At 34.3% G+C, this 17,543-nt stretch overlaps 1 protein-coding gene across 1 annotated transcript in view; it reads left to right on the top strand.

The window, feature by feature from the left end:
• Positions 1-17,207, top strand: part of CNBD1 (cyclic nucleotide binding domain containing 1) — a 62,475-nt gene extending 45,268 nt beyond the window's left edge. Inside the window, exon 2 of the mRNA XM_082363211.1 lies at positions 311-17,207. Within this exon, the coding sequence (XP_082219337.1) occupies positions 311-707 (397 nt within the window). The 3' untranslated portion in view covers positions 708-17,207. The remainder of the gene's footprint in view (positions 1-310) is intronic.
• Positions 17,208-17,543: the final 336 nt, after the last annotated feature.

Below are 17,543 nucleotides of genomic sequence, written 5' to 3'. Positions count from 1 at the left end.
GTAGAATCTCATCTTTTGCAGTTAATCATCTCATCAGTGTCATTCCTGGCACTCTCTGCTTATTTTCATTATTCTCTGTTAGTTCAACAACTGTGCCTTGCAGCTGGAACTGAGGTAACAAATGGTGGTTCACAAAACATACTAAATTATGCTTACAAAACAGTATCCTAGGACCTTAAAAAATGGAATGAGTTCAAGATTTCATAAACATCTTGGTGTATTAGCACAATTTAATTTCTAGATCACTAAAGTACAGTGCCTTCAGCTGTCTTAGATATGCTGAAGTTCTCATCAATCTATTATTTTTCTAATATAATTTAAATACATGTATGAATAAATGTTCTCTGATTTGCCTGAAACTGCTAATTTATTTTAAATACCATATACCAAAATTATTTATCCATTATATGGAAGTGGTTTCATTAAACATCAGTTATCTATATCTCTTACAGAAAAAAATACGAAGACTTGTGTATATGGGTAAACTTAAGGAGAAGGAGTCTTTTGGTGAGATTAGTGTTCTTCTTCAAGTTCCTTTCACATACACAATAGTTACTGGAAAAGACGTTGAGATGGCAATTATTGAAGATAAGGACCTACTTGGTAAATACATAAATGTCTTTTATTTCAACTGTTATACCATTTTATTTGATGAGTTTTTGGTAAGAGTAGACATATTTCGCAGACAAATTGGGACACTCAAGTAAGTATGGGTGTATGTATATTATTTACAGAGACAGCATATCTACAGATAACTGCCTTTATAACTTCATAGTCTATCTGACTTAATTGTGCTACTTTTAGAATATATTAGCAATATTTTAAAAGACTGATTTTAAATTACTAAAATCTCTCTGCCAATTCCCAAGTTACCATTAATAGCAACATTTTCTCCTTTTCTGGAATTTTTTTTTTTTTTTTTTTTAATCATTGCTTAAGTGTTTCTGGTTCAGGTCAAGTGTGTACTTTCCTCCAATTGGTCAAGTGTATATGAAGCTCCATGGATTGCAGTATTTAAACTTTTATATGAAATTTTATTTTATTTAAAAAAAATTTATTGGAGTAGAGTTGATTTACAATGTTGTGTTAGTTTCAGGTGTACAGCAAAGTGAATCAGTTATACATATACATATATCCACTCTTTTTTTTTTTTTTTAGATTTTTTTCCCATATAGGCCATTACAGAGTATTGAGTAGAGTTCCTTGTGCTATACAGCAGGTTCTTATTAGTTATCTATTTTATATATAGTAGTGTGTATATGTCAAACCCAATCTGCCAATTGATCTGCCTCCCCACCTTAACCCCTGGTAACCATAAATTTGTGTTCTACATCCGTAACCATAGTTCCGTTTTGTAAATAAGTTTATTTGTATCCTTTCTTTTTAGATTCCACATACAGGCACTATCATACGGTATTTGTCTTCCTCTGTCTGACTTACTTCATTCAGTATGACAATCTCTAGGTCCATCCATGTTGCTACAAATGGCATTATTTTGTTCTTTTTTATGGCTGAGCAATATTCCATTGTATATATGTACCACATCTTCTTTATCCATTCCTCTGTTGATGGACATTTAGGTTGCTTCCATATACTGGTTATTGTAAATAGTGCTGCAATGAATATTGTAATGCATGTATCTTTTTGAATCATGGTTTTCTCTGGGTATATGCCCAGGAGTGGGATTGCTGGGTGCTAAGGTAGTTTTATTTTTAGTTTTTTAAAGAACCTCCATACTGTTCTCCATAGTGGCTGTACCAATTTACATTCCCACCAACAGTGTAGGAGGGGCCCCTTTTCTCTGCACCCTCTCCAGTGTTTACTGTTTGTAGATTTTTGGATGATGGCCATTCTGACCAGTATGAGGTGATACCTCATTGTAGTTTTGATTTGCATTTTTCTAATAATAAATGATGTTGAAATTTTAGAGCTCTAGTGATATTAGAATAATAATTGTGCAGTCACCTGTGATTGACCCTCCAAACATTATAAATATTCAAATAGGATATGCAATTGAATATGAAATATAAATGGTTAAAAGATCTAGAAACGTATAGAAATTAACATGGGTGAGAGATTTGCTTTAAATAAGCTCAATTAGAAATTTTTCCATATTACTTGTGTATGATTTGACTGAATTCTCTTTTCTGAATTTCAAGGTTTGTTTTAATTTTAATGTCTCAGAGAATATGTATGCTCTACCTTCTTAACTCTGATTTTGTTTAACTTCAAATTCATGTATCCATTTTTAATAGGTATACATTTGAAATAGCATTGATTAATATTCTTTCCTTCTGTGAAATTCAAATACCAAACCCCTCAAGGTACATATCACTTAAAAATAATTACAGACCACCAGTTATATTTATAATATTCTCACTTGACATAGGCTAGGTTTTTCTTTTCCTGTACTAATTATGTTAACTGCTGCAAGGTAAATAAATACACTGTGGACTCTTTTATGTAAACCAACATTTCACAAATGAAAGTGCTTCTTTCAAGCATGTATCTGAATCTTCTTTGTCATCCGCCAAACTAAAATTCAAATAGATGGTGTAGTATAAGCTTCAGTTGCATTTTTGTGTGTGTTGTTCATATTTTAAATTCCATTCTATATTTTATTCATTTGGGACAGATGTTATAAAGCCACTGACATGTTTTGTGACTAATTAAACATTTAGTTTTCTAGTAATCCATTTTACAATTCCAAAATTTTTTTTACTGTATTTAACAATCTTTTATAGATTAGAATGTGCAGGCAACGTAATCCACATATGAGAAAAAGACATTTTCTCAGGTATATAGTTCACACTCTATCTGCACCTATATAAAATACATTGAAGAGTTAACATCACTTAAATGATCCAGTTTATCAATAATATTTAGAAAATACCTAAAGGAAGCAATAAATTCACTATACTTCAACCTGGGATAAGTAGAACAGAATCCAAGGAACATAAAAGAGTGCATAAATGTTACATATTGTATCTGGAGAATTATATATACAACTATTTATATATAATCTTAGAAGATGTTCAATAATTAGTTTGACAGTATTTAAAAGGACTTGAAGAGTGATTCCTTTGTTCATTTAGTTGTTAACTTTTGGAAAATAGGAAATAACTTGTTTTGTAATCTGTGTACATGCTTCTCAGATACTACCTTGAGCATCTAAAGAAAAATGAGAACAGGGTTATTAAGTTTAATCAATATAAGTATATTCTTTTTTTTTCATATAATGTCACTGGTAATTTAGTTTATCTGATCACTATTTTTATGAAGGTAATATATTTTTGTCCAGATGCAGAATTTATACCTCACGTCATTTAGATTAAAATTATGCATACCAACTACCTTAATTTTACTGATATCTGGAATTCTCATGTACCACAATGTTCACTGCAGCACTATTTACAATAGCCAGGACATGGAAGCAACGTAAGTGTCCATCAACATATGAATGGATAAAGATGTGGCACACATATAAAATGGAATACTACTCAGCCATAAAAAGAAACAGAATTGTGTTATTTGTATGGAGGTGGATGGATCTAGAGTCTGTCATACAGAGTGAAATAAATCAGAAAGAGAAAAACAAATACCATATGCTAACATATATGTATGGAATCTAAAAAAAAAATGGTCTTGAAGAACCTAGGAGCAGGACAGGAATAAAGACGCAGAGTAGAGAATGGCCTTGAGGACACGGGGAGGGGGAAGGGTAAGCTGGGACGAAGTGACAGAGTGACATTGACATGTATACACTACCAAATGTAAAATAGATAGCTAGTGGGAAGCAGCCACATAGCACAGGGAAATCAGCTTGGTGCTTTGTGACCACCTAGAGGGGTGGGATAGGGAAGGTGGGAGGGAGATGCAAGAGGGAGGGGATATGGGGATATGTGTATACGTATAGCTGATTCACTTTGTTTTACAACAGAAACTAACACAACATTGTAAAGCAATTATACTCCAATAAAGATTTTTTTAAAAAAAATTAAAAATAAAGCATAAAAAAGAAAAGAAAAGAACAAGTAAATAAAAATTAAAATTAAAAGAAAAATAAAAAAAGAACAACAACAACAAAAAAGAAGTAGTAATATTTTCCTGTGGCCTTAGCTGTCAGTATCTTTGCCCCGTCAGTGAGTCACAGCCAATCCCTACCTACACAGGAAGTCCTCCAATACTTCTAGGTAAGTCTATGCACCTGCTGTGGCCACTGTGGGTTCAGCTCAGACTCTGATCTGGCCTTACACCTGCGTGTACTTGCCCCCAAAGTCCACAGCCTCAACTCTGGGAACTCTCATTGTATATTCAGATATTCCATAGATGTAGGGTTTACCAAGCCGATTGCAGGGATTTAATCCAGTGGTCATGCAGCGGTATTCCGTTTCTCTTCTTTGGTTGCACAACCCCTGTGGTTCAGCTTTGGTTTTCACCCCGCCTCTGCGTGTGGGCCTCCCTCAGGCGTCTGTTCCCCTCCCAGGCAAGAGGAGGCAAAAGCAGTGGCGGATTAGGGCTCACTTGCTCACTGAGGCTTGGGGGAGGGAGGGATATGGCAGTCACAATTAGGATGTGCGAGGAGTACCTGCGGCAGCAGAGGCCGACGTGAAGTTGCAAGAGTCTGAGGCGCACCATATGTTCACCCAGGGAAGTTGGCCCTGGATGGCAGGATCCTTGGCAGTAGCGGGCTGCACAGGCTGCTGGGAAAGTGTTGGCAGTGACCTGCCTTGCACACAGGACGCTTGGTGGCAATGGTGGCAGCCTCTGTTGTCCGAGATAACAGCCGTGGCTAGTGCTTGTGCTCACGTAGGTGTTGCCCTGCCATCTGTGAGCACACAGCAGGAAGCTCCTATGGTGGGCCACCTATTGAGCACACCACAACAAAGGTCTCCTGCCTCTCCACGATGCCCAGGCTTTTTCCCGGACTCCGTCCTATCTAGCTTTGGCACACTAACACCCTCAGGCTGTCCTCATGCAGCCAATCCCAGTCCTCTCCCTGTGGTCTGACCTCTGAAGCCCAAGCGTCAGCACCCAGCCCCCAACCCCCCACCCTGGCCAGTAGGTGAGCAGACAAGCATCTCTGGCTGGTGAGTGCTGGTTGGCACCAATCCTCCATGTGGGAATCTCTCCGCTCTGCCCTCTGCACCCCTGTTGCTGTCCTCTCCTCCAAGGTTCTGAAGCTTCCCCCCATCCCTGCCAGTGAGGGGGCTTCCTAGTGTGTGGAAACTTTTCCTCCTTCACAGCTCCCTCCCAGAGGGGCAGGCCCCATCCTGATTCCTTTGCCTCTTTTTTTTTCTTCTTTTTTCTTTTGCCCTGCCCAGTTACGTGGAGATTTTCTTGCCTTTTTGGAAGTCTGAGGTCCCCTGCCAGTGTTCTGTAGGTGTTCTGTAGGAGCTGTTCCACATGTAGATGTTTTCTTGATGTATTTGTGGGGAGGAAGGTGATCTCCATGTCTTACTCCTCTGCCATTTGCCCCTGGTCCCCATAATACTTTATTTCTCCACAAATATGTGGTCTCTTTCATCTCTGATACTCTTACATATCAATAATGTATCCTATTATTAAAATTCCTAATATTTTAATGATTTAAGTTCAGTTAATTTACTTACATTAATTTTTCATTAGATTTTCAGAACAAGTTCCTCTCATTTTGTGAACTGGCATGCTTCCTTTTTAGAGACAGTGCAATTCATGATATTTCTACTTTTCCTAGATTCCCAGAAAGAACAATGTCACTTTTGGGACTTCCCTGGCAGTCCAGTGGTTAAGACTCCATGCTTCCACTGCAGGGGGCATGGGTTCAATCACTGGTCAGGAAACTAAGATCCTGCATGCTGCGTGGTATGGCCAAAAGAAAGAAAAAAAAAAAAGAACAATGTCACTTTGTCACTTTTGACTTTGTGGTAGCTTCCTTACCTAGATAAACTCATGTTATTATTTCTTCATTACTTTCCCTATTTTTCATTTCTGCTACTTTAATCAATTTTAGTTATGATTACGTATTTACCTGATAACATAATTTAAATATATTTTTAATTTAAAAATATATAAATGCATCAAGTATCTTATATAGAAGTAGATGGATGAATTATTTCAATAGTAAAAAAGGCAGAATTTACATATGTTTTTGATTAATGGGGTTGTATATTGGTTGGTATTTTTCTCTCAAGAAAAAAACAAGTGTTACTGGAAACTAGATTTTTTTGAAGATGATGATTAATGACCAGTACTACTTCTACTGACCCAGAATTATAGAAGTATCAGCTCAATAGATTTAGGTGAAGCCACCAACCACATAGGTGATATTGAAATAATTGACCCTGACTACAAATAACAATTTGAAATGAAGCCAGGCAGAATTTTGGCTTTAATGCGTTATCACAAACAGAGTTCATCATGCATCTTTTGCTTACCTGGACATGAAACATTTTGATAACAATAATTAGTTCAGTTTTAGTCTTTAACCTTCATAGGTTTTGAGCCTTCAATCTTATAATTATATAAGACCTTAAACATGAATTTCTTTTCAGCAAAAATTTGACAGATCATATAAAGTTTTAGGCAGTGTATTGTCTTAGCATAGAAAATGTTTTGTATGCTTCATAATTGAATTGTAATTGTCTGTAAATTAAAGGATATTATTACAAATTTTTTGCTAATAGAATAGGAAATTACCAAACCTTGCCAGAGTGCCTCGCTGGTTTAGCAGATAATACAATATTAATCAGATATCAAGTTCAAACCTACCCCAAAACTGATGAAAGTCCTGTATTTTTTAAACATAGTTTTCAAATTAGTTCACATAAAATTTCAGGCCTAGTTTTTCCATAAACCGTATGCTTCAATATTTTTAGAAGGGCTCCAAATCTACATATACACAAATGTAATTTTATAAACTTATAATTGGATTACATTTCTGATGTCTTAATATTTATATTGCAAAAGCTTACTTAATTATTGGAAAACAAAATAGTTTATACTTGATTAATTCAGTGTTACAGCTTCTGATAATTCCAAACATGCTTTCATAGTATAGTAGTTTTACCTTTTGTCTATTTATATTATTTGGCAAAACTAATCCCCTACAAAATACTGATCTCTTACAAATAATTCATGAAAAAGAAAATCAAAATATAGGCAATACTGTGCTTTATCAATATGTACAAGGCAGTTATATCCAACATGTATTATAGCCACTGAAATATAATAATTAAAGTGAAGAGTTATTTTGCATTTTATATGTCTTGTTTCAGAGTGTTTTTCAGAAGTATTTCTGATATTACATCTTGTCTACTAAATATTGGCTGTCACTCATTTTTCAGGAAAGCATTTAATTGAGTAAAATATGTCTTGTAAGTAATTCGATAAAATCACTTTTATGTACAGTTATGCACAAATAATGAAAATACTACATTTTAAAATCTGATTTTTAAACCAACATCCTAATAAGGAAAATTTCAGTAAAAGAAACTATCACTGAGGATTTTTATTCTCATTGCCAATATTTACTTCTTTTACCATGTTCTAGAACAATATGCCTGTGTGGCAGAGTTTGACTAGAGGTTTAACAATCTCCCTTTTCTCTTTCTAAGCATAGAGGAAGGTCAAATTCCAGAGTCTCTCTTGCAGTTAGGTTGGAGACATGTAACTGGTTAATAAAATAGAGGGAAATTGTTATAGCCTGGTCATGAAAGATATTATCTTTCATGATCTCACTCACTGTCTGGAAGTGAAGTGCTCCAAGATATCAGAATCACATGATGGTGGGAACTTGTACTCTAGGATCCTCTTCTTGGATGGAGCTGCCCATAAGAATAGCTCAGTCAGGAACATCAGTATTAGACTTGTGCAAGTGACAAATATTTGTTGAATTAAGCAACCAGATTTTAGTTTGTTATAGCAACTAGCAAGTGCTACCCTGAGTCTTACAACTGACAACAATGCAATATTTTCTGAGGAGTTCTTAGATAAGTAAAATTTCCCAAATTAGGACATAAAATGAATATGTCTTTCATTATAATTCTTTTATGCTTAGCATTTAAATATGTACTCAAAAATAAGTTCAAGGCACATTTAGGAATAAGAAAATGTATGTACATAAAGAAGATATATGCTAAGTTTTAGAATAAGATTTAGAATTATTTTGGTATATTTTTATAATAAGAACATTGTATATACAAGAGACGGAGGAAACATAAATTCAGCTCTTTAAAAAAAATTAGTACACTTAAAAATCCCCTAACAAAATATTTTTAAATCAGCTTATCATTTAGTTACATATTTCCAGAACATAACATGTGCCCTAGAGTATACTGTGTGGTGTCTGTTAACACACAGAGAGGTAAGTAGAATTTAGTACATTTCAAAGAGAAAGCAAAAAGTTAGACAAATCAATAATCAAAATTAACCCCAATAGACTATGTCAGATAAACATCCACCAAGGTTTAATAGAAAATGACCTAGAAATACTTGCAGGCAAAGTTATCTGTAAATCTGCTGAGAATGTTCATGAATGTCATCTTTTCCAAGGCATAGAATTCACTGTAAGCAAGTATTTATATTCAGTATAGTTATTACACAGATTCTCTTTTCTTAGGCTGTTATATCTTAAATACTGAATTAAAGCTATTAGATTGAAATATCAGTTTAGAAACCATTCCAAAGTCTCAAAGAAGAAAATGAAATACATTATAACATGCAAGACAAAACTTTCATCCGTTATTTACTTTTTAAATGTCTTAGTGCATATAAAATCCCACAAAATTGCTTATAGTTACCATATATTAGAAGGAAAATTTGACTTAAAAGTTTCAAGGTTCATTCCACAACCGTACTTGATTTCTTCCTTCATACTTTCCTGATTTGCTTGTAGGAAATACATTCATGATCCTATGTCCATCTATTTTCAGGCCTTAGATCTACTGGAAAGGTGTTGGTAAGAGATATGTAGATTTCTTGAAGGAGAAATTGTTCTTTCTCTGTAAACATTTACTAGCTTATCATTTAACTATATGTTGGCTGAAAATGTAGGAAATTATGTAAGGAAAGGAATCATAACATCAAATAATAACAGAGATGATATTTCTGTGGCTGCTGAGATTTTGTGTTGTGTGTTGTGCTGTGCTGCTGTGCTAGATCTTTCTGATAGGTTCATTCAATCTTTACAACAACACTGGTGTGTTGGTATTTTATTGGAACTGGTAAAATAAGACAAATTTAAAAAAAAAAAACCAGAATATCTAAAGATAAATTAACAAATATATAAACAAATGTTCTCTACAGGGATTTAGAACTAAGGTGCTCTGGGAATGTAGGCTTTGCTGGGACTTGAGAGAAGATTGAGTCAGAAAGTGAATAGGGAGAAAGCAGATACTCAGTTGGTGAATCAGAGAAGTCAGATGCAGGAATCAGGAATGCATAATAAGAGAATAAGAGTTAGGACTCCAGAGAAGATTATCTGGGAAGCACAATATCAGGAAATGAGATTAAAATGATGTGGAAAAGTGGGTGAATACCTTGTCAAGGGGCTTGAAAAATCAAAATGGAGCAAAAGCGATAAAACAGAATTTGGTAGTTTGCCGAAGTCTTTGGTGACTGAGATGCTGTCTACATATTTTTACAGAGTATGGTCAGCTTCCAATTCAAAAGGTGAATGAATGTAACTTTGCAGGCAGAAGATGTTCTTGTCACCTGGTCAGAAGGAGTAATTCAAGGGAAAATTAGAAAGACACCTTTTGCCATTTTCTAATTTGCAAATGAGGGTTGAGTAAAGGATTTCCAAATTCATCCATCCCTCCATCGGTTCATCCATCTATCATTTGGTTAGTTAGGAAATAATTTTGAGCACCTGCATTATCCAGGCATTCTTCCAGGTGCTAAGGGAATGACATCTGAAAAGAACCCCAATCCTATCAGTTCATATTATGATGCGAGAAGAGATAGACAATACACAAGTAAACACAGAAATGGGAAACCCAATGATTATTTCAGATGAGTGAGAAAAAAATAACAGGTGATAGTCTAGAGAATGCTTAGAGATACTTCTTTAGCTGTGGAGTCCTCTTCCTCTCTGAGAAGGTAACATTTGAGGTAAGACCTGCATGTTGAAAAAGAGCTAGTTAGTAGCATGAAGATCTGGAGATGAGCATTCTAAGCAGAAGGGAGAAGCACAGGCACAAAAGTTTTGAGAAGGGAACAATTATGGCATGAATATCAGAAAGAAGATTGAAGCAGTTATAAGGAGGGAGTAAAGAGAGAAGACTGGAGAGGTAGACAGTGGTAAGAAGATGTAAGGTTCACCAGACCATGATAAGGTATAGGATCACTTTCTAGTTGTAAGGGAAAGGCTCTAAGAGAGTTTAAGAAGGGTTTCTACAGGAACTGTGATCAATAAGCTTGGGAAACTTCACATGCTGTAGAGATATATTTCAAATTATCATATTATAGGCTCTAAAAATTAGTTAAGAAACTATTTAACTTTTAACTCAGGGTCTTTCAAATTAAGAACCCATTTGTTTCTAATGAAGTCTAGACTTTCCAGTTGAGAATGGTACAATTTGTTATTACTTATCTGCATTATGTATTCTCTCCATCTCAAAGCATATTGTTTGATCCAATCAGGTTGAACCCTTAATGTCTCTTCCCCCATAGCAGACATTCCCATTCATTGCTATAACCCTTTGCTCAATGCTAAAAGACCTTTTTCTCTCCTAACTTCATATCAAAATCATATCTATCTTCTCTCCTCTATGACCTATATAAAAATCACTTCATTAATTTTCTCCTTTGATGAAGACAGTATGATATGGTAAGAATATCATGAGTGTTTCAGTTAAAACTTCAGTGCTCTAATTTGTGTTCTATCATCTACTGTGAATTATGATTGTAAGAAGTTACCCTAACCCTTAGAGCCCAACGTTCTAACAGTAAAACTTGGTATGAAATAATTATTTTCTAGAAATATCCTGACACAGGTAAAAACGCTTAGAAAAGTGTCACACATTTTAGACATGCATAGTCATATTTGGATAATTTACTAGAAATCTGCATATTAGTAATCAAAATAGCTAACACTAGTGATTATTTACTAAATTAAACTGCTTTATTTGCATTATTTCATTTAATCCTAATGATAATGCTTTGAGTTAAGTTTATTAAACCAATTTTACAGAAGAGGAAACTAATGCTTATAAAGCGTAAGCCACTTGTACAAATAAACAGGAATTTGCAGTGATGGAACCAGAATCCAGGCCCAGTTCTGTCCAAAGCCCATGCTCTTAACTAGGCTTCTCATTTTATAGAGGAGAAATTGGAACCTTAGAAAGAGTAAAAAATTTAACTGAGGACATATGTCTAACATGTGTCAGAGCACATCTTGGATACCAGCTTTCTAGGCCCACAGTTATATAATACTAAACATTGGTATTTATTCATTTAACTTATGTATGAATAGCCCTGAGAAGTAGTATCATTCTACTCTGCATGTAATACAAAAATACATGTTATATTAAATACTATTTATGGGAGTAAAGTGGGTTTTTATAGTAAAAAAAATATAAATAAGTAAAAGATTTTGAAATAAAGTAATTTTTGTTTAGAGGAGCAGCTTTAATATAGAGATATTAAAGAGGAGTTCTTTAAACAAGGAAAAATCAATGAAACATTGATATACCAATTATATATAACTTTTATGAAAAATACTCATTTTTGTCTATTTAGGGATAATTTACTCAAAATAAAATAATAGATAAAACATATTTCATAATTCTTAAGAAGTTTTGGGGGAAAAAAATGTTCCAGAATAAAAACTTTCTGATTGTTCATATATTTATTTTTTTAAATAGGAATAATTTGGTGCAATGATTTTCAAACTGTTTTGAAAGCACAATTTTATCAGGGGAATATGTTTTGAAGGTGTACTTCAATAAATGTATACTTAGTCATATATAATATGTATATGCTCTTGTATTAATATATCATGGTCATAATAAAACACAAAGAAGATTGTTTTAAAGTATGAGATTAAAGTAAAAACAAAAGGAAATTCTAATATTTTCTTTCCATACCATATTGGATGATCTTGTGTAGGAAACCAGAGCATACACCTTCCTTCAGAGAGCACTGGTTTGTATATACAGGTAAGAAATAAGAAGCAAAGATGCAGTCCGGTTTTAGCCTAATGATGCAGATGCCAATGTGTTAAGTTTTGAGAAATATAAATTTTGAATTATTGTGTATCAATGGTAAATGAAGAAATCAGATATAAGCATGAAAGTATCTAGTAAGGCTGGTGGATGAGATAATATTTAGAAAGCAGGAAATAGTTAATGATTGTGTACAATGTAGGAAAAGTACTCATGGCAGAAGAACTTGAGCTCTGTTACACACATCTGTGTCTTGAACAGTTGAGAGTTTTACAAATATTTCTGAATGGGTTTGCATATGAGTCAGATAAGGGGAAATCGTAGTGCTCTAATAATATAATTATGTCAGTGGAGATAACGATGTCTAAAAATGCCATTCCTCAGTTCACCTGAAACAGAATTGCTAGGAATTACTTTTGTCATGTGAGGTAACTGTAACCAAATTCATGTAACAAACAGTAGTTTGAATGGGAATTTCTATTTCTGTACCTGAAATGCCATTGTGTTTATCCAGCTATAACTAAATTGTATCAAGAGAGTGACAGTTCTGAAAAACAAAACAGACTTAGGAGTTTTCTGGGGTTGTGGGGAGGAAGGAGGTAAAACAATTGCCGTGTAATCTATTTATCTTTATTGGAGAGACGATTTAAGGGAAAGAAAGAAGGCAGATGACCCAGTCTAATCTCCTTGGAGGTCTTAAGAAATAAACTATTGATATTTGGTAGGAAGAGTCCTTATCAGTGGGATGCTCTTAGAAGGATGTCTTTGGCTAAGATTGCTTATGGTAAACAAACCTAGGATATGTGAGGTTTAATTTCATGGGAAATATTAAATAAGATCACCTATCTAGATATAAACTAAAAATTCTTCATAATCTTAATGCTTCCTGCTCTGTGGAATAACTGACATATCTTATATGGAAAACTCATCTGGTATTCTGAGTTAGAAATTACATGTCTAATGAATGACATAATGGCCTGGGGAACCGTCATTGATGTCCAAATCTCTCCCTGCTCTACTTGTGCTTGCTACTAGCTTGTATCATTGAACTATTAGTAAACATATAAGTCTGATCTGACAAATATGATTCTTTGGTTAGCTCAGAGGAGAAAAGAAGAAAGAAAATAAAATAAAATGTAAGAAGTGGAAGTAGAATAACTAGAGAAAGAAAGAAACTTGAAGTTGCTAGAATAGCTGACTTAATCTGGAAGAAAATAAAAACATAACCATCTCTATCTTATTGCAAACATAAAAATTAAAATTCTAGATGCTATGTAGAGTTGGCAGTAAAAAAAAATCTTTCAAAATTTTCTTTAATAGTGCCTCTTCTTTTCTCTTTTCATTTTTTAGATATTTAACATAGCAACTCACTTCCAGGTATTAAATCCTATTGTTTTTGGAACAAATTACTGCAAACTTAGTGGCTTCACAAGAAAAATTTGCTATCTTACAGTTCTGAATGTTGGAATTCTGAAATAGGTGACACTAGGCTAAAATCAAGGTGTCAGAAGGCTTTTATGTCATCTAGAGGTTCCAGGAGAAAATGTTTCCTTCCCTTTTCCAGATTCTAGAGGCCTCTTACATTCCTTGATTTGTAGTCTCTTCTTCCATTTTAAAGCCAACAGTGTCCTATCTTCAAATGTCTCTTTGACTTTGACACTCTGTCTCATTCTTCCACATTTTTTTTAATTACAGAAGGAATTTTATTTATTTATTTATAAATTATTTATACAATTTTTAAAGGTTGCACTCCATTTACAGTTATTACAAAATATAGGCTATATATCTTATGTTGTACAATACTCCCTTGTAAACTATCTTACACCAAATAATTTGTACCTCTCACTCCCCCACCCCTATCTTGACCCTCCCCCAACACTGGTAACCACTAGTTTGTTCTCTATATCTGTGAGCCTCTTTCTTTTTTTTATATTCACTAGTATGTTGTATTTTTTAGATTCCACATATAAGTGATACCACATAGTATTTGTCTTTCTCTGTCTGACTTATTTCACTTAGCATAATGCCCTCCAAGTCCATGCATATTCCGGAAAAATTTCAGTCTTTTCTTATGGCTGAGTAGTATTCCACTGTATATATATATACCACCTCTTCTTTAACCATTCATCTGTTGATGGGCACTTTTAGGTTGCTTCCATATCTTGGAAATTGTAAATATGCTGCTATGAATATTGGGGTGCATGTATCTTTTTGAATTAGTTGATGGTGAACTTCTTTTCATGTGCCTCTTGGCCATCTGCATTTCCTCTTTGGAAAAATTTCTATTCAGTTCTTCTGCCTGTTTTTAATTGTTTTTTTTTTTTTGATATTGAGTTGTATGAGCTTTTATATATGTTGGATATTAATCCCTTATTAGTCATATCATTTGCAAATATTTTCTCCCATTCAGCAGGTTGTCTTTTCACTTTGTAGATGATTTCCTTTGCTGTGCAAGAGCTTTCCAGTTTAATTAGATCCCATTTGCCTCTATTCCAAAAATATATTGCTGTGCTTTATATCAAAGATTGTTCTGCCTATGTTTTCCTCTAGGAGTTTTATAGTATCTGGTCTTACATTTAGGTCTTTAATTCATTTTGAGTTTATTTTTGTATATGGTGTTAGAGTCCACTTTTGAGGACCCTTCTGATTACAATAGGCCCACCTGGATAATACAAGATAATGCCCCTATTTTAAGGAGGGATGACAAGCAACCTTAATTCCAACTGCAACCTGAATTCTCCCCTACTCCATCGCTATGTTAACATAATATATTCACAGGCTCGAGGGATTAGGAAGTAGGGCTTTTTGGAGGAGAGCATCATTTTGCCTACCAGAGATACCATAACAAAATGGTTTATATTAAAACAAAATATATACATACATATATATTAACTTCTATATTCAAATGAGTTCTTACAATGGGTAGGTGGTATTTCTTGTCACCTATATTTTGTTCATACCCATGGGAGGATTATATGTCTCACTCCTAGTGCCCACTCACTCAGGCATGGTCATGTGCATTACTTAGGCCAATGAAATGTAAATGCAAGGATGTGTGTCATGTGTTAGCAGAAGTTTTAAGTATCATATTATGTTCCAACATGTTTCTTTTTTCTCTATATAATGATTTCTGAAATATTGCAGAAAATGGCTATTTCACCAGCCTGGGTCTAGGGGTGACACTGTAACAAACCTGTGAGGGATGTGGAGCTTGAGTTAAGAAACAATCTTCTTAACTATTAGCTCTTCAGACTATGCAAAACTTAATGAGAAAAAAATGAGAAAAAAATCACTAAATAATATAGTAATCCTAAAATTTAAATTGAATTAGTTTAGAGATAATTTCACCCTCAAAAGATGAACAGAATTTTTTAAAAGCAAATGTATTATTTGTGAATTTATATTAATGTATGAATCTGCTTGTGTATGAAGAATGAAGATAATATTAAAAAAGGAAATAAGGGATCTAAAACAGAATTATAGAAACAAAGGCAAATAGATATTTTCTAGAATCCGGTAGCAATGTCTTAGAAAAATTCTTAGTAAAAGGAAAATACAAGAAAAATACTTAAATGTGATACAGATAATTTACCAGAAACCAATTGGAAATATCTCAAAAGTGATGGGATGCTGAAGCTATTGTAGATAAACTCTAGATCAAGACAAAAACGTCTAGCATCACCCACTAGTACTTTTTGGGAGATTTTAGATAATATAATAAAACAACAACATGAAATAGTAGGAAAAAAGAACCAACTTTCTTTATATGCTTGCTATGATTACATACATAAATAAGGGTGCTCATTTAATTACTAGCTCAGTACACCAGATCAACATTACCATATCAATATAACTTAATAATTAATACTAAATTTTAATAGTAATTTAATAGTAAAATATTTAAACTTAAAACTTAATAGTTTTTATAATAAAAATTATCTATTTAGAAATGGAAATGACAAGATAAAATATAAAATAAAAATGAGCAATTTAATAACAGATTTTTGGGTCTATATGAAGTAAACTAAAAAAATATTAAAGAATGAAAAAGGAAAGACACATCATTTGAGCTGAGGCTCGGGCTTCGATCGGATCACAGGGAGAGGACTGGGGTTGGTTGCGTGAACACAGCCTGAAGGGGTTAACGCACCACAGCTAGCCGGGAGGGAGTACGAAGAGGACTGCAGCTGCCGAAGAGGCAAGAGACTTTTTTTTGCCTCTTTGTTTTGCGGTACGCAAGGAGAGGGGATTCAGAGCACTGCCTAAATGAGCTCCAGAGATGGGTGCGAGCCGCGGATATCAGCGTGGACCCCAGACCTGGACATGGGATGCTAAGGCTGCTGCTGCCACCACCAAGAAACCTGTGTGCGAGCACAGGTCACTATCCGCACCGCCCCTCCTGGGAGCCTGTGCAGCCCGCCACTGCCAGGCTCCCGTGATCCAGGGACAACTTCCCCGGGAGAACGCACAGCGCGCCTAAGGCTGCTGCAACATCACACTGGCCTCTGCCACTGCAGGCTCGCCCCGCATCCGTACCGATCCCTCCCCACGGCCTGAGTGAGCCAGAGCCCCCGAAGCAGCTGCTCCTTTAACCCCATCCTGTGTGAGCGAAGAACAGACACCCTCAGGCGACCTACACGCAGAGGCGGGACCAAATCCAAACCTGAACCCCGGGAGCTCTACGAACAAAGAAGAGAAAGGGAAATTTCTCCCAGCAGCCTCAGAAGCAGTGGATTAAAGTTCTGCAAACAACTTGATGTACCTGCATCTGCTGAATACCTGAATAGACAACGAATCATCCCAAATTCAGGAGGTGGACTTTGGGAGCAGGATATATTACTTTTTCCCCTTTTCCTTTTTTTGTGAGTGTATAGGTGTATGCTTCTGGGTGAGATTTTGTTTGTATAGCTTTGCTTTCACCATTTCTCTTAGGGTTTGGTCCGCCTGTTTTTATTGTTTGTTTGTTTGTTTTTTAATTAAAAAAATTTTTTTCTTAATAAATTTTTCCTTATTTTTTATTTTAAAAAAAATTAAAAATTTTTCTTATTAATTTTTTTATTTTTTATTTGAAAAAATAAAAAAAAAATATCTTAATGAATTTTTTCTTAGTAATTTTTTTCTTATTTTTTATTTAAAAAAATTAAAAAAAATTTAATAAATTTTTTCCTTAATTTTTTTTCTTATTTTTATTTTAAAAAATAATAAATTTATTTTTAAAAATTAAAAACAAATTTTTCTTAAAATTTTTTTCTTAATATTTTTTATTATAATAGCTTTATTTTATTTTATTTTATTTTATCCTCTTTCTTTCTTTCTTTCTATTTTTTCGCCCTTTTATTCTGAGCCGTGTGGATGAAAGGCTCTTGGTGCTCCAGCCAGGCATCAGGGCTGTGCCTC

Source organism: Balaenoptera borealis (genome assembly GCF_965194805.1).
Source record: "Balaenoptera borealis genome assembly, chromosome: 17".
NCBI lineage: Eukaryota > Metazoa > Chordata > Mammalia > Artiodactyla > Balaenopteridae > Balaenoptera > Balaenoptera borealis.
The sequence above is the reverse complement of the archived record's forward strand: the minus strand, read 5'-3'. Positions and strand labels throughout refer to the sequence as shown.